Source organism: Nuphar pumila, chromosome 3 (assembly GCF_984573655.1).
Source record: "Nuphar pumila chromosome 3, dmNupPumi1.hap1.1, whole genome shotgun sequence".
Taxonomy (NCBI): Eukaryota; Viridiplantae; Streptophyta; class Magnoliopsida; order Nymphaeales; family Nymphaeaceae; genus Nuphar; species Nuphar pumila.
Window position 1 is genome coordinate 35963199 of NC_143251.1, and position 26291 is coordinate 35989489.

Here is a 26291-nt window from a genome sequence, read left to right on the forward strand (position 1 = left end):
CCCTCTAATATACCATTTAGGTTTAGCTGTTATCTAAACTCTTGACCCTGTTAGCCTTACAATCTGTCACTGCTATCACTGATTCACTCACCACAATATTTGGAGAACACAAAGTAACTGTGAATGTTTGACTAACATCTCACGCAACTACCTGTTGTTTTTATAATGGCCTCTTTCTCTCTGTTTAGGAAATTGTCTTTTTCCAAAAGCTTTGTAATATCGTGCTCATAGCAACGTCCAAGATTCTCATTGAAGTATCGAACAAAATGCATTGCTTTCAGGCCGACTAAAATATTACAGGGGAGTAAAAGATAATTGTAACTTAGAATGGAAATTTTTATCCGAGAAAGTGTGAAAACAAATGTGTTCATGTCTAATCACGGGTTTTCTTTGTCAATACGCAAAAGCTATGTTTGTCCTTGCCAAATAATGACAGCTTCTAGAAAGTTAAATATTTTCCTCCGAGATACGAAGGATATGCAGTTTAATTATAATAGAGAGTGGTTGGTAAAGTGGTCTCTCGCAGTCACATGGTGGTTTAATAAAAAATAAATTCTCCAAAAATGATAGACTTGATTTTCTGAGGTTTAGCGTTCTGTTTTTGTGAATGTTCCATGGTGCATTTATAACTCCAAAAGGTCGATATTATGGCTTTGGGCGCCTGTTACTCGTGGAACTGAAGGTGCTTGAATCATGGTTCACTATGGACAGGATTTATTTCTCATTTAAAAAAAAAAGGAAAAAAGTCATATAACGGATGCTTAAATTGAGCAAGTCTTGAAGAAACTTTTATATTGTTTGACAGGTATTCTAGATGAGCTCAAGGAAACTAAGTATTATCTTAATCTCGCGCTATCCTATTATAAAATTGATCAATGAACGACTTTTTATTACAGAATGTACACAACAATATTTTTAGGGACGAGGAAATAATGGTGCTCATAAATTGAGAATGACACCTTACAATAGTAGTTTTGGAATAGCTCTCTCATTCTTGCAGGGACATGCTAAACAACATTCACAGCAACAAGTAAAGGAGGCTGCATTACTGCATAAAAGAGATGCAACAGGAGTAGCTGAAAATAATGACAAGAGATAGGGATTTATTTTCTATGCCATTGGGCACACGGCAATTGGTAATAATAACTCACGGATGAATGAACACGACGACTAAAGGCGACCTATGAGCAGATCTGCTGGTGGCTCAGCTCAAGGTTGGTTCATAAAGAGCTCGTTCAAAATCATAAAATAGGCTCCGCAAGCCAAACTTGAGTGATAGACACAGACCAGCTCGTATGAGCTCATTAAGTAGTAATAAAAATATATTAGATAAGTTTTTTATCCTATAGTATAGTGTGGAACAAATGATTGAAGCATTTGGTTATAAAATCTTATTGCTCCAGCTCTAAACCAATTTAACTTTTTGTAATCCTATTTTTTTGAAGGAAAAATAATCATAGATTCATTTCAGATTGGAAGAATTACATCACAAAGTAACAAGATGTCACTTAAACTAGAATCAAGAGGACCTAAGGTCCTGTAAAATTAAAACATTCAGATCACCCATTTGAATTTGCAATGGAGGAGCTCACCAAGAGATGTCTTCGCAATGAAAATAAAATTGTGGCTGCCACTTTAATGAACTTGATGATTCTGTTGCAGCCATATATGACGCCAAAGAAGAAGCACAAAGCATCGCCATGCAAAAATAATTTTTTGTCCCCGAGATTGAAGATGCGGAGCAATGAGAACGTCTCTTAAGTTTGTTGGGATACTCTAATGAGGAGCTGCAGCATGCCAAACCAATTTGAAGCACTCTCTAGTGAATTCGCATTCCCAAAGTAGATGTAGTGCTGACACCTCTTTCCTTTTACAAAGAAAGCACATGTTGATACCTCTAGATTTGAGTACTTGGTGGGTGACCAACCAATTATGTAGAATCAACCAAGCATTGATGGATCCACATACTAAAATTGCGGTGTCCCACAATGCCTTGGTGGGCTGCCAAAGCACTATTGGATGACCAAGAATCCAATAGCATGAGCCAATGGTGAAAACACCATTGTTGGAATGCTTCCAATGCAAGGAATCCAATGAATCATTAGGACTGAAGTGTAGACAATTTTCATCCACTCATGGAACACTTGGTGAGAAGGATTATTCCGCAATTGGATTTTCCAACCATGATTTTAGTCTCAAAAAAATGATATTGGTTGTTCTTTACCACAGGAGGCCCAATAAAGGGCGGGATATAGATCTTTTAAACACCCCTCTTAATGCCAAGCATCCTTCCAAAATCTGGTTTTGGAACCATCACCCATTAGTACGAAAATTGCATCAAGTAGGTCAGGAATGAGTTTCATCATCCCTTTACAAAATTCGGATCCTTCAACCCATTTTGACCCACCTCTCCATTCTCACACTCAACCATGGAGCTTATATTTGTGCTTGATAACTATTTCCCATGGCTTGTCCATGGTTAAGATTAACCAAATTTGTTTGATCAATAGAGCCTTGTTCCGTCTTCCTACTTCTTGAATTCCCAAACCACCCTCTTCTTTGCTTTGAGTAATGATGTCCGACACCAAATGAGTTTTTTAATTTTTGTGTTTTCTCTGACCAAATAAAGATTTGAAGAGCTCTATTAATTATTTTTCTAGTCTTGTTTGCGATGTGAAAGGTTTACACAAAATGTAGGAGTAGTGAGAACATGCTTCATGAGTGTCACCCTTCCCATGATGGCTAGGTTAAATCTGACCCAAGAGTTAATTTTTGAAAGATTTTTGTCCACGACATCTTTCCAAAATTTATCTCTAGTGACTCCTTGATGAAAGGAAAGACCAAGGCACTTGAGAGGAAAAGCTCTGGTTTGGCAACCAAAAATGATAGATGCAAATAACGTGGTTTCCTCCCTCCATTAAAAGGAACAATGTTCGACTTGAGGCCATTGATAGATAATCCAGATAGTTAGAAAAACATACATTGCAGTACCCACAAGTTTGCTATGTTGATTTTGGTAGCTTTGCCAAAGATAAGAATTTCATCAGCAAACAAGATGTAGGAGAAAGTAGGAAAGCCCGACAACTCTATAGCAATAAACAACCCACCATTGATCGTGGAATCAATCATGAAAGTGAGGGCCTTCATGACAATGAGAAAGAGTAGAGGTGACACTAGGTCACCTTGACGAAGCCCACACGATAAGTTTAAAAATGTACCTTGGGTGCCATTTAAGACAATTGTTGTTGCCAAAATTCGAAAAAGCTCCTTGATTCAAGAACACCATTTGTTCTCAAAGTTCATTTTCTCGATACATGCAAGCAAGAAGTCCCATCAAACCATGTCAAACACTTTAGATAAGTCTAATTTGAGCAAAAAAGCCTTTGAGCAAGAAAGATGAATTGAGTGAATGGCTTCATGAGCTAGGATAAACCCCTCGTGCAACTTTCTTTTAGAGATGAATGTAAATTGATTTTTTTAAATGATATGATCAATGACTAATTGAAGGCGAGAGGCTAGCACTTTAGATATGATTTGTAAATAGTGTTGCTAATAGATATTGGTCAAAAATTGTCAATGACTCCGTGGGAACCATCTTTGGGGATGAGAACCGTAATTGATAGCCCAAGCACTCTAAGAAGGACAACATTAGCATGAAACTCTTCTAGTAAGGAGATGATATTTTCATTGTATGCATCCCAAATACTTATAAATACTTCAATCGAAAGCCATCGACCCCCAGGGTCGGGAGCGGATCAGGTCATGCCGAACATGAGCGTTTTTGCTCATGCTGACATCATGGCCATCCGATTTGCATTTTAAAAAGCTCAAAAGTCAACAAAACCGCGTGGCATTCATCCAAAATGCAAACAGACGGCCACGATGTCCGCATGAGCAAAAACGCTCATGTTCAGCATGACCTGATCTGCGCCCCCCCCCAAGGGTCTTACCCAAAGGCATAGACCAAATAATATTTTTTACTTCATCCAAATCAAAATTAGTTAATATAAGACATTTGTTCTTCTTCAAGTGGTCAAAATCTTAAGTTACCCAAGTCTAATTCTGGCCGAGAAGGAAGGAGATGTAAATCTAGCTTGAAGTTGGTGGGTGAAGTAGTTCAAGAGGGTTGGTTCTTGAATCAGGTTATCATTGGAATCCAAGAAAGAAATGTGGTTTATTCTCCTTAGGTTTGATGCATAGGCATGAAAATAGCGTGTGTTAAGATCACCTTTCTTCAACTAAGTAATTTGTTATATATCTTTGTCTCTATCTGATTTTCTTGCGAATGTGTCACTCCTTCACCAAAGAGGCAATTTATTCATGTCTAGCTTTTAGGTCAGCAGCCTCATGAGGACAGGATTACACACGTATTTCATTCTCAAACACACGAAGTGTAAAACCCCCTCCGGCGGAGTCCTCGGAGGGGATAAACATTAAAAGTTTTTTAAAAAAAAAAAAGAAAAAAATTGGAAACTGCGGTTTCCCCAAAGGGGAAACTGCGTAACAGGGGAGGGGGAGGATAAGCCTCACCCCCCAAAATCCGCGGGGGTGAGGGTTATCCTCACCCTGCGTGAGGGTTATAAAAACCCTCACGCAGCCTCCCTCCACCGCACCAAACGAGCGGCAGAGGGAGTGAGACAGAGAGTGAAGGGGGAGCGAGAGAGAGAGAGGAAGACTTACCTGACGGCGGCGGTGACGGCAGCAAGGTAAGCCCTTCATCTTCTTCGTCGTTCTTTCTTCCTATTAAGAGCTCAGAGGGCCGGCAGTCATGGCTGCCAGCGAGTTACAGTAAAGAAAAAAAAATTTTGACAGAGATAGAGAGAAAGGGGGGAAGTCGGCCGACTCCGACGGCCGGCCCCGGAGACCGGCCCAGGCGTGTGGGTGCAGAGGGAGGGTCGGCAGGGGCCGAACCCCCCTGCACCTGAGATCGGAAGGGGCTCAGCCCCTTCCGCTGTTTTAAAAAAAGGGGGGACCAGTTCGGTCCAGGTCGGACCGAACCGGGACGGTCTGGGTGCGACCCAGACCGAGCCCACCGGTCTGGGTCGCGCCCAGACCGAGTGTTTAAAAAAAAAAAAAGGCCTGGTTCGGCCTGGGTGCGACCCAGACCGAACCGGGTTGCACCCAGACCGAACCGGGTCACGTGGATTCGGCGAACCGGTTCGGGTATAACCGGTTCAATCTAAACCGGTTCAAGCTAAACCTGTTCAAGCTGAATCGGTTCAGGTTGAACCGGTTTAACCCAAACCGGGTTGGTTATTCGGGTTCAAGTAGAACTGGTTCAGACCGGATCGGGTCTGAACCGATCTGGTTGAACCAAGATCCAAACCGAATCATTCGGGTCTGGAAATGGGTTTTCAGTTAAGACCCAGTTCAATCTGGACCTGTCTCAGATCCAGATTAACCAGGTCAAGATCTGACTGGATCAGTCTCGGATCTGGACCCAGTGAGACAGGTCTGGACCCAGTTAGATGATCTTGGATCCAGTTAGGCAGATCTGGATCCAATCAGACTGTCTAGGATCCAGTCCAGCAGGCCCAGATCCAGTCAATTTGTCCTGGATCCAGTTAGACTAGTCTGGATCCAGTCAGAATAGGATGGATCCGGTTCAGACCCAATCAGACTTTCTGGATCCAGTCAAGCAGTTTTGGATCCAGTTATGATATGGATCTGAACCCAAACAAACAGAGTTTGGATCTAGATTAGAGTTAGATCATAAGATAGTCTCGGATTGGCCCGAAATCCGAAATGTACCAAGAGATCCATTTGGATCCGTGGGATCCATTTCAATAAAATGGACATATCTTCGCACTCCGAACTCGGAATCGAGTGAGGTTTGGTGCGTTGGATTCGTATTGAAAAGGGGAATCCAATAGTCTATGAAATTCAGTCAAACCAGAAATGTAGAAACCGTGGTTTCTTTAATAAGATTCAGGAAGGGTATTCTGGTAATTTTAGTAAGAAGTTTGTGAACTGATTAAAGTATTACCTTAATGACCAGATCCTAGTGTTAGAGCTTCGTGAGGCTCGATTTCGGAGAGAGCACAGAGTCAACACTTGAGGTAAGGGATATTATAAGTAATCTTAGATGTAAATAAACATTTTTACGTTGGTTGTGATTATATGTTGTGTTTTATTAAGCATGATAGTTTTGAGAGACCATGACATGCATAAATTCCATGCTTGACATTATGAGTTAAAATTTTATACATATTTGCTATGCAAGTTAGTTTGGTAAGTCATGCATGATGAACATAAATTTTATTGAGATTGCATGTCTAGATCATTGATTAATATCATGCATTGTGATGAGATTATATTTAGATTAGAGTCCCTTTTAGTCTATTCATGTTGTATGAATGGACATTTTGAGATCAGCATGCATGACCCCTTAAATCCCGGAAGTGGCGACCTGTGGCAAGAGCTACCTGGTTCGCGGCCAGAGTGCAGCCACCATAGAGAGTGGGCCGCCGGTGATTTAATGATGTAGAGACACTACATCATTGCATGCTAAGTGAGAGCGGTGTGAGTCATAACGTCATCATGAGATTAAGAATGAGATTGTTGTGATTATTCATGACACCACTCGTGAGGGAACGAGTGAACTTTATAATTGAGAATTTGTTCAATATATGAACTTAGTTATGACTTAGAATTTCACTCACACTGGTTTGGGACTCTAGAGGATCATGGATGGTTGATAATCATCATGTTTAGGATGTAGCATGAACCATGCCGAGATTGAGAGCTTGACCTCCCGGCTAGCTACCGGTGGGGTCCCCGTGGTGGTTCACTGCAGTGCCTGGTGGTCTGGGGACCACTGGGAGTGTGTGGTTCATTGTCTGGCCAACATATAGAATTGGGGTGTTCTACAGGGTTGCTACGCCCATAGATGGCTATTACCGGTATAGCCAGCCTAGTGATAGTTGTGTGAAAGAGAGTATTTGAGAATGATAATGGGGGAAATTAAAATATACAAACATGTGTGGTGTATCGAGAATTAAAATAAGACTAGGGGCTTAGAGCCCACTACAGTTGTAAATTGTTGTTTATTTACTTATGATTATCTCTTACTGGGTTGTAGACTCACCCCCATTTGTGTTTAATTACAACTGTAGGTTACAGGCGTTAGATCAGTCGTTTGGGAGCAGCTTTTTCGATCTACAGCAAAGCATTGGTATTTTTACTTCCCTTGTCATTGAATAAAATGTATTTGCTTTATTTTATTATGAATGATGAACAATTGTAAGAAAAAAGTTGATTTATGAGAATGAAATAAAAAGTTTTTTTAAGCCATGTTTTCACTGTGTAAGCTTTGCACTCTTCCCTCTGGGAAGTAATACCAACCGAACTCGAACTCCTGAGGTCCCAGATCGGGGTGTTACAAAGTGGTATCAGAGTCAGGTTTACACAGAAAAACTGTTCATCATTCGTAATAAGACTCAATGACAAGATGTAAGTCTCTGCTTGTATAATACACGTTAGTGATTAAATTATTGTGTAATTAGGAATAGATAGCGAATGAGGAAACCACGAAGTCCCAAGGGCTAAAGACCTTGCTGAGCCTTCCGTCAGAGGGAGAAAGGTGTTCATCACTGCAATGGTGATGACTACCTAAGTCATGACAAACATGTCGCAAATAGTTATAGATCTTACACCACGACCGTCATCAATTTACATCATATCTAGGAGAAAAGATACGTATCGACATGACTACATTGACACTACTTTCGGGCAATAGTCATAGCCCTATGGGCGTGAGACTCACCAATCCCACAGTAAGAGATCTCGGTCAGTACGTGGTCAGATGATGAGAGATTAGATGATGGCTCGATAAGAAGTTACAAGGAGAGCATCCCTTAGCGCAAACTTTGCGTTTCAGGGAGGGTTTTGTATGACTAGTGCAAGGGCACAACATATGTTCCGAGCCATTTAGGTGACTGTCATGAGTGCAACCAATTGAGGAATTGTAAATCTGATCGAGGAGTTTATTGCTGAAGAAAATAGGAGATGAATAATTCAGACCATAGACACAATATGACTTGAATACTTCTCCTCTGACCCACCTTCAATCAATGCAAAAGAGTTCAAGAAGAGAACCAAGCTTCAGATAGATCGAAGAGGAACATGACGATGAATTTAGGGATACTTAGCTTTATTTAGTCTAGTTCGATTATCTATTACTTTGCTTTGTGTTCTTCTTGTTTGCTTAGTAATATTTTATTTATGTGTACTTGGATGAGCAATAAAATAAAACATTTTGAGTAACTGAGTGGCGTAATCGCTAACATGTGATAGAATTGTATACGAGTATAAATGAATCAAATAATAAGCCTATTACGTGGTTAATTCAATATCGCATATGGATTGTTTAACTCTATAGTTACATATAGTTTTACTACTTCAACTTTTAGAAAAAGGTTGTCAGTGGCACCTTCTCGATTGAGTGTTTCTTACTTAATAGAGAACCCTATAGAAGAAACCACTATTTTGGATACTGAGTATCCTAATTGCGTTGTGATAATTGAAGATCGAGAGTTGCCTGTGAACTTGTTGCAACTCGACTTCAAAGATCTAGATGTTGTTCTGGGCATGGACTGGTTGTTGGACCATTATGCCACTATCGATTGTAGAAGAAAGTGTGTCAGCTTTCAAATACCCCATACTTCAACTTTCACATACCAGGATGTTAGAAAGTTACCCAAGCCGGCTATCATATCATGCCTAAAGGCTAATAAATATATATATTGAAAAGGGATGCATGGGATTCCTGGCTTACATGAAAACCGAAGAGAAAGAAGACTTCACCATACCAGATGTAGACATAGTCTGTGAATATGATGATGTCTTTCCAGAAGATCTTCCAGATCTCCCTCCTAATCGGGAGACTGAGTTCCAAATCGATCTAGTTTCGGGAACAACACCCATTTCGAAGGCTCCCTATCGGATGGGCCCTGCGGAACTCAAGGAGCAAATACAGGAGTTATTGGAGAAAGGATTTATTCGACCTTCAGTATCTCCTTGGGGTGCTCCAATTTTGTTCGTGAAAAAGAAAGACGAATCACTGCGCATGTGTATAGACTATCGTCAATTGAATGCAGTAACCATAAAGAATAAATACCCTTTGCCGAGAATTGACGATTTGTTCGATCAACTGCAAGGAGCGGCATGCTTCTCAAAGTTGGATTTGAGATCAGGTTATTATCAATTGAGAATTAAGAAAGAAGATGTAGCTAAGACAACTTTCAGATCAAGATATGGTCATTATGAATTTATGGTCATGCCTTTTGGCTGACTAACGTACCAGCTGCCTTCATGGACATGATGAATAGAGTGTTCAGACCTTATTTGGACAAGTTCGTCGTGGTATTTGTCGATGACATCCTCATATACTCTACCTCAAAGAGCAACATAAAGAGCATCTGAGGATAGTTCTGCAGACACTTAGAGAACATAAGCTCTATGCCAAATTCTCTAAGTGTGCTTTTTTGTTAGAACAAGTGTCTTTTCTTGGACACATTGTTTCTAAAGACGGGATTATGGTAGACCCTGAAAAGATTGAAGCAGTCACCAATTGGTCAAGACCCAAGAATCCTACAGAGATTCGCAGCTTTTTGGGATTAGCGGGGTACTATCAAAGATTCGTTGAAGGATTTTTGTTATTGGCGGCTCCTATGACGAAGCTCACAAAGAAAGATATAAAGTTCGAGTGGAATGAGAAATGCGAGCAAAGTTTTCAGGAGATAAAGAAGCGTTTGACCACTGCTTCAGTGTTGGTCTTACCTTCTGGATCTGGAGGTTTCACTATTTATAGTGATGCCTCTCACAAAGGATTGGGTTGTGTTCTGATGCAACACGGAAAGGTGATAGCTTATGCATCTCGTCAGCTCAAAACACATGAAGTCAACTACCCGACGCATGATCTGGAGTTAGCAGCAGTGGTTTTGCCCTTAAGATATGGAGGCACTATCTCTATGGCGAGCAATTTGAAGTCTTTACCGACCATCAAAGTCTTAAGTATCTGTTTTCTCAGAAAGAATTGAATTTGAGGCAAAAGAGATGGTTGAAATTTCTGAAAGATTATGATTTTGAGCTAAAATATCATCCGGGTAAGGCGAATGTTGTCGCTGATGCTCTTAGCAGAAAGGCAGGAGCTCTAGCTAGACTTGCAGATTGGGAGTTATTTTCCTCGATGGCTCATCAAAAGGCAGAAGCTCAATGCTTACCAGGTCGATTATTATTCGTGCAAACCACATTGAAGTCAGAATTGTGGGATCAAATTAAGGAAAAGCAAACCTTAGACCCAGAATTAATGCAAGTAAGAAAGAAGATTTCAGAAGATGAAAAATCAGAATTCAAAATTGATAATCAAGGACTTATTAGATTTCGTCAGAGAGTGTGCATTCCCAAGGATGATCAACTTAGAAATATGTTGATGGAAGAGGCACATCATTCTAGATATGCCATCCATCCTAGTAGCACTAAAATGTATCGAGATCTGAAAGATACGTTTTGGTGGAGTGGTATGAATAGAGACATTGATGAGTTTGTTAGCAAATGTTTAGTATGTCAGCAGGTGAAGATTGAGCACCAAAGACCAGATGGTCTTTTGCAACCACTCCCCATACCCGAGTGGAAGTGGGCGGATACATCAATGGACTTCGTCTCGGGGCTTCCTAAGACGAAGAATGGGATGGATTCTGTGTGGGTGATTGTCGACAGGCTAACTAAGTCAGCGCACTTTTTAGTTTGTAAGACAACTCACTCGTGTGACCAACTGACTCAATTGTTTATTAGAGAGATTGTGAGACTTCATGGAGTACCAGATTCAATTGTTTCAGATAGAGACTCGAAGTTCACATCGCGATTTTGGCAAAGTTTTCAAGAAGCTATGGGGACACAACTGAAAATGAGTACAGCTTTTCACCCTCAGTCAGATGGTCAGTCAGAGCGAACCATTCAGACCCTCGAGGACATGCTCCAGGCATGTAGTTTGGAGTATAGCGACTCGTGGAATGATATATTGCCATTAATGGAGTTTGCCTACAACAACAGCTTTCAAGCAAGTATAGGCATGGCTCCATTTGAGGCATTGTATGGTCGACGATGTCGAACTCCTTTGTGTTGGGATGAAGTCGGAGAAAGGAGGGTGTTAGGACCGGAGATGGTTCAGCGAATGGCAGACCAAGTGAGATTCATTCGGGAGCGTCTTCTCACAGCACAAAGTCGACAGAAGAGTTATGCAGATGTAAGACGTCGAGAGTTGGAATTTGAGCAAGGTGACCACGTGTTTTTAAAGATATCTCCGTTTAAGGGAGTAGTGCGTTTCGGTCGAAGAGGAAAGTTGAACCCCAGATATATTGGATCGTTTGAGATACTTGTGAGGGTTGGTCAGGCAACATACCGGTTAGCTCTACCACCTTCTTTATCTCGAATTCACAACGTATTCCATGTTTCATGTTGCGGAAGTACGTGCCAGATCCCTCTCATATATTGGATACAGTTGAGACTTTATTAGACTTGCAAGATGAATTGAGTATGAGGGAAAAGCCCATCGAGATCCTGGACACGAAAGTGCAAAAGCTCAGAAACAAGGAGTTATATTTGGTTTTGGTCAAGTGAAGTCATCACAACAATAAGGAGGCTACTTGGGAGCGTGAATCTCATATCCGCGAGCAATTTCCACATTAGTTTCCAGGTAAGATTCGGGACGAATCTTCTTTTAAGGGGGGTAGAATTGTAAAACTCCCTCCGGCGGAGTCGTCGGAGGGGATATACATTAAAAGTTTTTAAAAAAAAAAAAGAAAAAAATTGGAAACTGTGATTTCCCCAAAAGGGAAACCGCGTAACAGGGGAGGGGGAGGATAAGCCTCACCCCCCAAAATCCGCAGGGGTGAGGGTTATCCTCACCCTGCGTGAGGGTTATAAAAACCCTCACGCAGCCTCCCTCCACCGCACCAAACGAACGACAGAGGGAGTGAGACAGAGAGTGAAGGGGGAGCGAGAGAGAGAGAGGAAGACTTACCTGACGGCGGCGGCGACGGCAGCAAGGTAAGCCCTTCATCTTCTTTGTCCTTCTTTCTTCCTATTAAGAGCTCAGAGGGCCGGCAGCCATGGCTGCCGACGAGTTACAGTAAAGAAAAAAAAAATTGACAGAGATAGAGAGAAAGGGGGGAAGTCGGCCGACTCCGACGGCCGGCCCCGGCGACCGGCCGACACCGATGGCCGGCCCCGGAGACCGGCCCAGGCGTGTGGGTGCAGAGGGAGGGTCGGCAGGGGCTGACCCCCCCTGCACCTGAGATCGGAAGGGGCTCAGCCCCTTCCGCTGTTTTAAAAAAAAAGGGGGGACCGGTTCGGTCCAGGTCGGACCGAACCGGGACGTTCTGGGTGCGACCCAGACCGAGCCCACCGGTCTGGGTCGCGCCCAGACCGAGTGTTTAAAAAAAAAAAAGGTCTGGTTCGGCCTGGGTGCGACCCAGACCGAACCGGGTCGCACCCAGACCGAAACGGGTCACGTGGATTGGGCGAACTGGTTCGGGTAGAACCGGTGCAATCCAAACCGGTTCAAGCTGAATCGATTCAGGTCGAACCGGTTCGGGTTGAACCGGTTTAACCCAAACCGGGTTGGTTATTCGGGTTCAAGTAGAACCGGTTCAGACCGGATCGGGTCTGAACCGATCCGGTTGAACCAAGATCCAAATCGAACCATTCGGGTATGGAAATGGGTTTTCAGTTCAGACCCAGTTCAATCTGGACCTGTCTCAGATCCAGATTAACCAGGTCAAGATCTGACTGGATCAGTCTCGGATCTGGACCCAGTCAGACAGGTCTTGACCCAGTTAGATGATCCTGGATCCAGTTAGGCAGATCTGGATCCAATCAGACTGTCCAGGATCCAGTCCATCAGGCCCATATCCAGTCAATCTGTCCTGGATCCAGTTAGACTAGTCTGGATCCAGTCAGAATAGGATGGATCCGGTTCAGACCCAATCAGACTTTCTGGATCCAGTCAAGCAGTTTTGGATCCAGTTATGATATGGATCTGAACCCAAACAAACAAAGTTTGGATCCAGATTAGAGTTGGATCATAAGATAGTCTCGGATTGGCCCGAAATCCGAAATGTACCAAGAGATCCATTTGGATCCGTGGGATCCATTTCAATAAAATGAACATATCTTCGCACTCCGAACTCGGAATCGAGTGAGGTTTGATGCGTTGGATTTGTATTGAAAAGGGGAATCCAATAGTCTATGAAATTCAGTCAAACCAGAAATGTAGAAACCGTGGTTTCTTTAATAAGATTCAGGAAGGGTATTTTGGTAATTTTAGTAAGAAGTTTGTGAACTGATTAAAGTATTACCTTAATGACCAGATCCTAGTGTTAGAGCTTCGTGAGGCTCGATTTCGGAGAGAGCACAGAGTCAACACTTGAGGTAAGGGATATTATAAGTAATCTTAGATGTAAATAAACATTTTTACGTTGGTTGTGATTATATGTTGTGTTTTATTAAGCATGATAGTTTTGAGAGACCATGACATGCATAAATTTCATGCTTGACATTATGAGTTAAAATTTTATACATATTTGCTATGCAAGTTAGTTTGGTAAGTCATGCATGATGAACATAAATTTTATTGAGATTGCATGTCTAGATCATTGATTAATATCATGCATTGTGATGAAATTATATTTAGATTAGAGTCCCTTTTAGTCTATTCATGTTGTATGAATGAACATTTTGAGATCAGCATGCATGACCCCTTAAATCCCGAAAGTGGCGACCTGTGGCAAGGGCTACCTAGTTCGCGGCCAGAGTGCAGCCACCATGGAGAGTGGGCCGCCGGTGATTTAATGATGTAAAGACACTACATCATTGCATGCTAAGTGAGAGCGGTGTGAGTCCTAACGTCATCATGAGATTAAGAATGAGATTGTTGTGATTATTCATGACACCACTCGTGAGGGAACGAGTGAACTTTATAATTGAGAATTTGTTCAATATGTGAACTTAGTTATGACTTAGGATTTCACTCACACTGGTTTGGGACTCTAGAGGATCATGGATGGTTGATAATCATCATGTTTAGGATGTAGCATGAACCATGCCGAGATTGAGAGCTTGACCTCCCGGCTAGCTACCGGTGGGGTCCCCGTAGTGGTTCACTGCAGTGCCTGGTGGTCTGGGGACCACTGGGAGTGTGTGGTTCATTGTCTGGCCAACATGTAGAATTGGGGTGTTCTACAGGGTTGCTACGCCCATAGATGGCTATTACCGGTATAGCCAGCCTAGCGATAGTTGTGTGAAAGAGAGTATTTGAGAATGATAATGGGGGAAATTAAAATATACAAACATGTGTGGTGTATCGAGAATTAAAATAAGACTAGGGGCTTAGAGCCCACTACAGTTGTAAATTGTTGTTTATTTACTTATGATTATCTCTTACTGGGTTGTAGACTCACCCCCATTTGTGTTTAATTACAACTGTAGGTTACAGGCGTTAGATCAGTCGTTTGGGAGCAGCTTTTTCGATCTACAGCAAAGCATTGGTATTTTTACTTCCCTTGTCATTGAATAAAATGTATTTGCTTTATTTTATTATGAATGATGAACAATTGTAAGAAAAAAGTTGATTTATGAGAATGAAATAAAAAGTTTTTTTAAGCCACGTTTTCACTGTGTAAGCTTTGCACTCTTCCCTCTGGGAAGTAATACCAACCGAACTCGGACTCCTGAGGTCCCAGATCGTGGTGTTACACGAAGTTGATCCTCCCGACTCTCAACTTCTTGAAATTTTGCTTTCTCTTTTTCCTGGGACCACTAGATGAGGTTCCTTCTTACAAATCAATTTTCCTTAGAATCTATTGTGCTGTCCAACTGCCTTGTTGAGGATGGAGACACCAGGATGCCATAGACTCTATAATATCAGGATCATGGAGCCATCATAATTTGAACCTGAATCTCCCTTTTTTTTATGCCCTACGTCCCAAGACATAGTGATTGGTGTGTGGTCTGATATTGTAAATGGTCCAATAAGTGCATGAGCATCATGATAAACATTAAAGAACTTTGTGATAGCAAGAATCTATCCAATGTTCTCAAAACAGGAGCAAGGCCGATTCTAATTAATTAGATGTGGATGGTAAGGCATTGAAATTTCCTCCAATAATCCAAGGGATAAGTCTAACAATTCTCTTCAAAATTAACAATTTCTTATGTTGTCTTGAAACCGGACCATAAACAAAGGTAAGACGAAACTCCTCATGATTCTTGTGGCAATTGGAAGTCAGTTGTGAGTGTGTAGTTCCCTTTGACAACATTTGAGGAGGTATCAACATCCTTCCACGTAACTAGTAGTCCACCGGAGCACCCTCTTGAAGGAATAAACTGTAAATCACATAAGCTGCAAATAAAACAGTTCTCAATTGAGATTCCAATTTTGTTTCGCACAAACAGAAAACGTCGAAACACTATATATTGCTTTATCCAATTGGCTAGAAAAGCCTGTTTATCGTGACTGCCCAGGTCATGCATATTCCACATACCAACCTTTCATTGAGAAAGGTTTGGTTTGAACCCGCGATAGAGGGGGACACTGCTAAAACCCCTTCGCAGCCAGCAATGCGGAGTGGGTCCGCAATATCTTTTTTTTTTATATATTATCCTTGGTGTGATGCAATGTGACACCGAAGCAAGACTCGAGCTCATTCATTGAATTGCAGAGATTCATATTTCAATTAGTGGCAGCAGTGTTGTGAGAGGCGTACGCCTCAGTACTTGAAGCTTATGCCTCATAGGCGAGGCGCACACTCAAGGTACTGAGGCTTACGCTTCAACGCCTCGCTTCATAACATGCTCAACGCCTCGCTTCGCCTCATCGCATTTAACAACTGAGGCGTGTGCCTCTCACAACATCGATATGTAAATGAATCGATAATCGATAATCCTCTCTCACTCCTTTGTAATCCTATTACTTCCACCTCCAAAGCAATTTATTTTTTCTATAGGCAACCCAACTTGTGCTCAGATCATTTACTCAGGATCACTTAGCCATGTCACTTAACCGCTGCTTTGATCTCGACTCTTATTAACATGAACAGTAAAAGCATGTCTTGTTCGGATCGTTTACCAGACCTACGTACCTATGACGAGACAACCTCCATAAGTGAGCTCACATAAGCTTAATAAAAAAGCAGAATCAAAGTCCGAGTCTAACGACATGGTCCCTAAACTTTAGCTACTCTGTATAGCTGGGGACCAAAAACTTTCATAGTCAGCTCCTTTACCATGCGTAGGTAGCGAACAGCAATAACGCTAAATTGCAACAATACTGGAAGCTCCAATTGAACATGCATAGGTAACGCATTAAAACACGACAATAATAAGCCCATCTGCCATATCGGCAGTAACCAAGGTACACCACAAAAATGAAAAAAACCAAAACTACCACTAAAACAACTATTCTTGTTTCAATGAATAGTATACAAATATAATATTCTTTTTAACTCATCCCCATTAATCAAAACTATACTAATATAAAATTTACATGGTAAAGATATTAATTATAATCGATACCTCTACTGATGGTATTTCGTGCCATGGAGAGGTATATTACTCCTCCTAGCCAACAAAATCACGGAGCAATTGGGTACCAACAAGATGGCCATTCCTGTAAGAGGATGGCAGGGACTGAGATCCAAAGCCAGAACTCCCTTGTACTTCTTCACCAACATCAAGAACTGAGAATTGAAGAGGGTGGCACTCATCTAGGTTGCTGCCGTCTCTGGAGAAGAAGAGAGAGTGATGGTAGGCATTCACATTGGCATTATGTTGGTGTAATCCCAATGTGAGGGACACACCTCCACCTCTGGCATATTGACGATGGGAAGAAGGAGAATCGCCATTGGTGTATGAAGAGAAATCATAGTCCACCGCACCGAAGGCTTGCGGATGTTGCTTGCTCTTCATATGGTCAATATTGATGGCATCATTGGTATTCTTGCTAATGTTGGTGTTATTATTGGTAGTTGTGGTGACCTTCCTCTTGGCATCATGATCGCCATTGATGATGGAGGAGAGAGAATCTGAGTCGTTCAATACTGTCGGTGGAGGTGGTTCATTGGTCGCTTGCTGTGGCTGTAGTAGACGACGGCTAGGGTTAGGTTTTCTTTCCTTGTCCTGGCCCACTGTCCCCTCGTCCTGCTGTTTTGCTTCCTCAAGGTACATTTCCTCTATCATGGGCTTCCACAGCCTCACCCGCGCGTTTATGAACCAATTTGATACCTACGACCATGCATCAAATTAACCACCCATGAATCTGTCAGAAAACATTCATCATGTTGGGGGGTACTCCACACAGTGAGATGCTCCCCACACAATTTATTCATGGTAGCCTTGGTACTTCTGCCATTTATCTGTCCATCTAACTCCATGATAGAATATCACAAAACCAACGTACCTGACTTCGAGATAGTCCTGTTTGCCGAGCTAAAATATGCTTATCAACATCACTTGGGTACCTGTTTTGGTTTCAACAAGACTTAAAATAAGGAGGAGAAACAAAGCTACAAAAGGAAAAAAGGATTAACAAATTCATTTATTTAATAGGCGCTTTTTTAAAAATTAAAATATGCCCATATGTATATGCAAGGGAAAGAGAGGAGAGAATGGAGTTTTGATTCATTGTTCTTACGGGTGAAGGAAGTGTTCAAATAGCCAGGCACGAAGGATAGACACTGAGCGTTCAGGCAACCCCCTCTGAGGCCTCCAAGGGTGGTTCTCCACCATCCCCATATTATGACACGCCTTCTGCTGCCTCAGGCTGTGGTCCAGAAGCCTCAACCTTGGGGTCTCCCCCTTGGTGGTGCCCGGTGCAATCACATCCTTCTCCCCCAACACTTTCTTGGTGGCCTTGATCTGACCCACTATCCCATCTCTCAAGCACCTGAAATGCTTAGACATGGCTTTGGATGCCAAGGACGAGTACACATCTGCTGCACCCTCCCCAGCCACCGCCTCGAACGAGGCCACCATCCCTCTCGTCTGCTGGCAGTAGTGCTTGTATCTCCTATCTACCTGATAAAAGAGAAACCCACCAAAGCAGAAACCCATAAAGATTTTTTTTTTTTGAAAGAGATCACTATCTTATGATTGAAGAATGTAACTGACCTCTTCAAGCATGGAGATAAGCTTGGATTTACGCTTCTGAAGCTCGAGGAAATCGACGGCGTAGAGTGAGGGATCGATGGGGAATGAGTCCTCGACGGATGGTTGCTTGCTCTTCTTTAGATTGGTGGATTGGTGATTGGTTCCAAGGTTGCAGAACTCGTACAGAAGCTCCTGCGCGGCAGGGAAGTACTTGGAGTTCTTGAGCTCGTACTGAAAGGAAGAGGCTGGTCGGTTGTGGTGTTGGCCACGGTAGGCGGTCAGCCCGTACCTGAGGTCTTCCGCAGCAGCAGACTCGAAGGATTGGACCCTGAGCTCGGTGGGGTTGTGGGGGGAGAGGGAGGAGGAGAGGGAGAGGGAGAGACCGTGGCGACCCTGGCGTTGGTAGTAGTCTGGCTGGGGGTTGATGATGAGCCCTCCTGTTTGGTTGGTGAAGTCGATGGTTGTAGCAGATGCAGATGGCCATCCTCTTGATAGGGAATCCTCCTGAAGCCTGGCTGGGAACTCTTGGTGGTGGTTGAAAAGAGGGTGGTAGGCTGTGTTGGTGGTGGCGGCCTTTAATGATGATGATGATGATGATGGATGTTCAGGTTTTGGTTGTTGGTTCACTGAAAAGAAGCCTTTGAAGACATCTGAAGATCTGAAGGTAGAGGAATCCCTCATGGTTTTGGAAGGGAAGCTGAGCAATTCCATGCCTGTTTGGAGGTTGAAGATCTCTGTGGGGTTCATGATCCCCGGAGCCTCCATGGCCTCTTCCACCATGTTGGGGATGGTTGGATTGATGGTGAAGTCTGAGTAGCCACCACCATAGCCAGGGATATGTGATCTTGGTTTCTCACTGAGACCTTGATGAAGGTTGTGCTGATGAAGATGATGGCTGCTACGTTGGTCTTGATGGAACTCGCCGAGCCCAGAGATCGCACGCAATCGCAGGCCCCGATCAATCAACAAGCCTTCTTCAATCTCCATCAATTGATTTTAAGGTGGGTATAGCAACACCAAAAGCTTTGGTTTTTTATGAACTTCGGGAGGTTGGTCTATTAAAGGATGGAGATGAGAGGCTTGGGGAAGGAAAAAAGCTAGTTTTTGACCCAGAACCCAATTACTCTTCTCTCTTTCCAGTCTCCACCCATCTTACAGTGATGACTATAGAGCAAACAGTATGTAGATACATGCAAATGTATTACCTAGTATGATGAAGTAGGAAATTGCATGTGATATGTATGAGTCACAATGAAATGATGAATCACTCCTCTCTTGTAAATTGTACCATCTAATTGGGTGGTATAAAGTACCACTATAGAGAGAGACAGAGCCTGGGAATTGTACCAATAATTTTAGTGCTGCAGGCCAATATCCTGTGGAAGAGCAGAAAGGGAACAGAGAGCTTCCTTTTCCCTTTACTTCCAATCAGAATCTTTGGTATACTCTCTCTCTCTCTCTCTCTCTCTCTCTCTTAATTTATAGAGCAGATTTGTGTCTTCTCAAGTTATCGATTTTGGTACACGAATCCCCAATAAAGAACTCTCGGGAAAGCCAGGAGGGGCAGAGTAGGGTGTAGGGAGAGGATGAAGCGCCTGACCAGTTCCTTCTAAAAATAGGAGCTGTATTGGTCGACCACTTTGTGGTCCACCATTTCCAACCAATTCCAATTAAAATAGTATTAAAGGAGCCACAGCCATTTGCTGTACTGTCTGGATGACCACCCTCCAATCCGTGGGACACTCCAACCTCCCTCCCCTGCTTTCTATTCATCAATTGTTCAGCTTTTTCTTCCGTCCTGTGGTGTGATTTTTATTGTTGGTTTTTGTTCCTTTGCCCTTTTGAGTTTTAGCACTCTGTGGTCCCACCCTTCCCCCCTATGTCCACCCTCTTGCCCTTCCATTACGTAAAAAGGTTCCCATTCATTGACATAGGATACGAAGTATCCTATATTGCCGTTCAGTTGACGCATCTGGACAGTTAAAATCAGTACGGTAAGAATGTGGATCAATCCTAGCCGTTGGCTAGATGGCTAGAATTGAAGGTGTAATAGACCCCATCCTATGTCCAATGATGGGACCTATCCTATGGCAGATTGCGGCATCCTGGCCACTTTTCTGGCAGAACACGGGCGTGAGATGTTTTTTATATATCCTTTATTTCTTGAGGCCCCCTGTTTATTGGATGACCAAGATTTTCTTCCGTCATTATCGAGTGAACAAATTAAGACCAAGATAAAATACAGGTTGGCAGGGTAAATTAAATCTTGGGATATTTACAAATTTTGTTGTTTTACATGAAAATCCTGTAAAAGCAAAAACATTTCAAATCTTTACTGGCACAGATGTTTTCTAAGCTAGTGAAAATTAAGTTTTTTCTAGCGCAAGTTCAATTGTGCCAGAAAAACACTATTTTTCTGGCAGGATGTAGAGTTGTGTCAGAGAAATATGTTTTTAGTGGCGCTGGGTTTCCCTATGCCAGTGTAAGCTTTTGCTGCACCACTAAAAGACGCTTTACACTGGGGACTACCGCTCGAGTGTGCCAATAAAGCTCAGATTTTTTGTAGTGTTGAATATCCTTACCTGTCTCAAAATGTCATTGAATCCAAATGGGTGTTTAAGGTCAAATGTAGAGCAGACGGACGGTTCTATGAAACACTATAAAGTGTGCCTTGTTGTCAAAAGGTATGATGAAGAAGAGGGCATTGACTATTTTGAAACTTTCAGTCTAATAGTTAAACCAACTACCATTTGTATGGTTTTACCATTGTTATCAATTATTAGTGGCCTATTAAACAACTTGATATTTAAATGCTTTCTTATAGTGATCTCCATGAAACAGTTCTATATAAAGAAATCACCTGACTTCAAAGATTAATGATATCCCAACCATGTACGTAGACTTCAAAGTGCTCTTTATGGATTAAAACAGGCTCCCAAAAGCCTAGTACTAGTGCTTCAACAATACGCTCTTAGCTATAAGGTTTGAAAACTCTTACAAAAACTCTTTGTTATTTATATTACTAAAAGAGTCTCTAGAGGTTTTTCTTTTGGTATATATTGATGATATTTTGGTGATGGGCAAAAGTGTTATTTATCACTACCCTTGTTTCCCAGTTAAGTGTCACCTGGGTGATCACCATTTTTTGGGTAATAAAGTGGTTTTTACTCTATAGGGTCTTATGCTATTTAAAGAGAAATATATCATAGATCTTCTTAGTCGAGCTCATATGTCTATAGTCAGGGGCGTAGCTAGGATTCATGTGAGGGGGGGGCAAAAAGGGGTGTAGAAAAAAAGTTGGTGTGATAGTCGGGGGTTCGGGGGCAGCGGCCCCGAAAATTTTTTTTGAGATAAAATAAAAAATGGCTATAATTATTAATAAAAATCTAATTCATATGGACAAATCAAACTATCTGCTGCAGTCTTTTTCAATCTCAACATAAAGTTCTTAAACATTATCTAATGGCAATATATAACACTGGTGCGATAATTTGAAGTTCATAACAATGCATAAATTTTATTTATGACAAAATAAATCAAAATAAGAAAGTACCAACTAAAATGGGCCCCGACGGTTACTCGCAGCATAAAATTCATCTATAAGAGAATTTATAACTAAAGTCATAGTATATTCTCGTTCGATGTACAATGTCATACAGTCAGCAAGAAAACCGTCGTCCATTTTGTTACGAATTTCCGTCTTCACATGCTTCATCACTGAAAATGCTCGTTCTATAGTGGTCGTAGAAACTGGTAATGTCAATACAAGACGAAATAATCTATTTAGCATGACATAACTTTTTGACCTTCCACTTGCAACCAACTTTTGATACAAATCAGGTAGAGTAGGTACTTGAAATCGAGGATCAGAAACCACATCAATCTGATAATGTTGTAACTCTGCTTTCAAGTAAAATATATCTTGTGGTGTAAAATCTTGAGGATAGAACTTCTCTGCAAGCTTGCAAATATCAGTTATATTAAAGGATTCAAATGAGTTTCTAGGATCCAATGTCGCACTGAGAGAAAAAAGTTCGACTGATGCGTCATTAAATCTAGTATTTAACTATACCAACAAGAAATCTATAGCTTTATTGAAAACATCAAAATGATAGTGATGCTCAACTGAGGGATACTCACGACCACGGGATCGACCAACCATATATGAACTACTAAAGTCAGGTAGGCAAATATCATTTGTTGAACAAAATGATGTTACCTCTTGAAGGAATTTTTCCCAACCATCTTCTCTCAAAGCTTGAAGCACAGTCTTTGTAGTGTAGACAAATCTCATAGCAGTCAAGATATCTTGATTTTTCTTTTGAAGGGTCTGACATAGAATATCAGTAACTGCAAATATTCGATTCATCAAATGCAAGACAAATACAAATTCAAAACTTGTAATGCAAGTGTATGCACCATCAACTTCAGCCTGAGATCTAGCACTTGGAGAATTTTCAATCAGGCACTCAAATACTTTACATGTTGCAACGTACATATCCATCAAGCTCTTTACAGATTCATAATGAGAACTCCAACGAGTAGCTCCAGCTCTATGCAAGTTCTCAATCTGATTAGCCCCACTTCCTGTCGATCGTTCTCCAATTTCTAACAAATGCTCAATTTCTTTTCTATGTGCAGCTTTCAACTCACCAACACGCTTAGGCGAAGAAGTAATAATGTTAACAACATTATCCAAATGAGAAAAGAATTGCCAAATGTCACGAACATCCTTAGCTGCAGAAATCAATGTTAATTGCAAACGATGCGCAAAACAATGGACATAATATGCATAAGGACAATCCTTCAGAAATAATGCTTGGAGCCCATTCCAAGCACCCTGCATATTACTAGCACCATCGTACCCTTGTCCTCTTATATTCTGAATTTGAAGGTTGTGACTACTAAGAATATCAGAAATTTGATTTTTCAGATTCAATGAGGTAGTATCACTAACACTTTTAATTACAAAAAAATATTCTCTTAAAATTCCCTCTTCATTGACAAACCTTAATACAATGCACATTTGTTCTCGTTTAGATGCATCTCGTGCTTCATCAACAATGATACAATACAGTGCATCTCCAACTTCATTACGAATCATACCTTGTACTCGGTTTGCCATAATGTGCAAAATCTCCCTCTGGATATCTGGAGAAGTGTACGTGGCATTTCTTGGAGCATTAGCCAAAACAACTTTATCAACATTTGCATTCATTTTTTCAGAATAATCAACCAATTCAATAAAATTTCCACGATTCAATGAAGATAAAGATTCATCATGGCCCCTAAATGCGCAACCTTGGAGTGCTAACCACTGAAGAGCTAACATTGATGTTCTTACTCTCAAACGAGCTTTCTGACATTCCTCTTGGGATACAACATTCATCACTTTGTCAATGTGATGACCCAGTCTCATCAAAATCTCTACATTTCTTACACATACATTATGATATGAAGACGGTGAATAACCGACATGGGTAAGAAAAGCATATTTTTCTCCTTGACTAACCCTCTTCCAATTATTAAACCCAACAGTTGCCATAGCTGAGAGATTCGAAGAAGGGCTATTATCAAGAAAAAGAAAGCAATAAGAACAATATGCTTTATCTTCTGTCGGAGAATACTCTAGCCAACAAAACTTATCATACCAATGTTCTTGACATCGACGCACTTGTTTACCACATTATCTACTTGGGTATTGTGCAAGTTTTGGTTGAAAAGGTCCTGCACTAAGATAAGCTTGTCTAATTTGATCTCTTTCATTAACAGGGTGATCACACATACGCTTTCTCTTACCCGGATCTCTTTCAATATAAAAATCAGATTCGAAAGTTGGATTCAAAGATGGAATATGCTCACGTGGTGAAGGAATGGTTGGAGTAGGACTTGGAGTTTCCTCAACTTGTCCATCTGAAGAGTTGTCTAACTTCGAAAAAAACGATAACAAGTTTTTCCTTTTTTTAGTGCTCGAAGATTGTCCTCTTTCCATTTTAAATTCTACAAATAAATAAGATACTACATGAGAAATGAGTAAGTGTATGACATTTTATGACATTTAAGAAATGAATATCATTTCACACAAGATGAAAAGGCAAAGCATGACCATGGAGAAACAATGCTTCATTCTATACATGCAAAGTAGCTTGGCCTTTCCCTTGCAAGTAAACAGCAGGAAAAATAACTCATAAAGGCCTTTCTTATTTATAAATGTACCCAATTAACTAAACATGTCCAGCTATTGATTACAGATTGGTAATGCACATCTGAAGATATATATGGAGTATAAGAACCTATTAGACATTGCCACCAAAAACAAATATTCAACAAAATTTCTAAGTGCATCAATTGCAAAAGTGATATAATAATCAATGTAGTTCTAAAGATAGAAGAAAAAAGAGGCACTTATAAGCATAACAATGACATCCTGATTGACTCACTAAAGCATCCAAAAGCTTGAAACGAGTTAACAAGAGCAATCTCCTGAAATTGGGCTACATGTTTTAACTTTTCCAAGTGAATAACCAGAAGAACAAATTAATTTTGGATCAACACTGCCATGAAAAGCATCAAATTATGTGGTTGTAGCAAAAACCATCATGTACTGATTCTTCAGTCAAGATTCACCAAGACATTGTTATTTTTGCCGTTCTCTGTTTAAGTGTGATTCTCTGTCGTGATTTCAATACTTTCTTCCTACTTGCATTAGTTTGCAGAAGAAAAGGGGTTACCCAAGTGTGATCAAATGCCTTTTGTAAAGCCCCAACATTTGTTGGGCTATCCTTGCAGCTGAAGCATGGCATTTTTAGGTTTTCATATGTATGGGTTTTTTGTTTGATTTTATTGATCAGGATTTTCTTCTTGATTATGATTTCTTCTTCGTTAAGTTTTTTTTCATTGATTAGGGTTTCTTCTTCTTGATTCTTCTCTTATAAATCAAAAGACATTTGTTGGGCTTGAACAAAAAGAACAGAATGAACATAACCACTGTTTTGTTATGTTCTTTTTGTTTATTTCGTCCAACCCTGGAAAAGGGATCAAACATACCCTGGGCTTATTTGCTCAAGCTGGTTTGGCCTTAAAAATGGCTAGAGAACTTAATGAATAACAGGATAAGGATGATCGTGATGAACAACATAATGGTGATTGTGATTCAAGCACCATGTTTGATATCAAATTTGGGCTTATTTAATTTATTGTTAATTGCTTATGTTTTCATAAGTAACAGAAAAGCAATGGATCTCCAATCAGTTTCACACAACAGTGGCATTCTCAGTTTCACACAACACTTGACTGCATCAAACACTGTATCTTTGTTCAAGGCTAGATCCGGATCACAGAATTCACTGGTCCAGCCATCAAAATGCAAAAGTAGTTCAAATGAACTAGATCACAGGTCCCTAGCAACCCAGTTCACCATAATCAGTGAATCCATTTTCTTATTGTTGATGCAAAATAATGAATCTACATTCAACGTCTGAGATCACTAGGTACTTAGTGAGTGGCAACCAAATCCAAATAAGATACTGGGCAAATCTAAACAAAGACCCAAATGTTTTCTTCAATTTGTTCCTCTATTTCATATGACCCACATTAAAGGAACCTTTTTTCCAAGATTACTTTTTGTTAAATGAATTGATGAAGACAGATTTTTGTTTTCAACTAATGAAGAAACTGAAAGACAGATGAGAATCAACCTAGAGAGAGAGAGTTTGATTCAAAGATCACTGACTGAGGCTTGCTGAGGAACTCTGCAACTCACCGAAAGCCGACACTGAAGCCAACACCGAACGGCAGCGACCGTATCTGGATTCTGTCAGCGTCGTCGGCTGTTGCAAGCAGGGAGAGAGACATGGGGGAGAAAGATAATACAATACGTAACAGGGGGCAGGGGCCCTGTTTTAAAACCCTACCGGGTTTTGGATCCGGGTCAGGTCCGACCCGGTTTCTGAGGCAGGACTGGGCTACAGCCCAGTCCTCCCCCCCCCCCAGCTCTGCCCCTGTCTATAGTCAAGCCAATTCAAACTCCTTTGTCTCACTCTCTGACTCTCTTTGCTGAAATTGGATCAAGTTTTCATGATCCAACTCTATATCAAAGCATCATTGGAGCTCTCCAATATCTCACTCTTTCCAAACTTGATTTGGCA

At 41.2% G+C, this 26291-nt stretch overlaps 1 protein-coding gene across 1 annotated transcript; it reads right to left on the minus strand.

Annotated features, from left to right (window-relative positions):
- Nucleotides 1-16461: 16461 nt before the first annotated feature.
- LOC149842578 (homeobox protein BEL1 homolog) lies at nt 16462-19611 on the minus strand. The gene is made up of 4 exons (XM_089999298.1): nt 18166-19611; nt 17690-18072; nt 17456-17516; nt 16462-17280 (listed from the first exon to the last, which is right to left on the minus strand). The coding sequence occupies exons 1-4, from the start codon at nt 19129-19131 to the stop codon at nt 16618-16620; spliced, it is 2073 nt and encodes a 690-aa protein (XP_089855424.1). The 5' UTR covers nt 19132-19611; the 3' UTR covers nt 16462-16617.
- Nucleotides 19612-26291: the final 6680 nt, after the last annotated feature.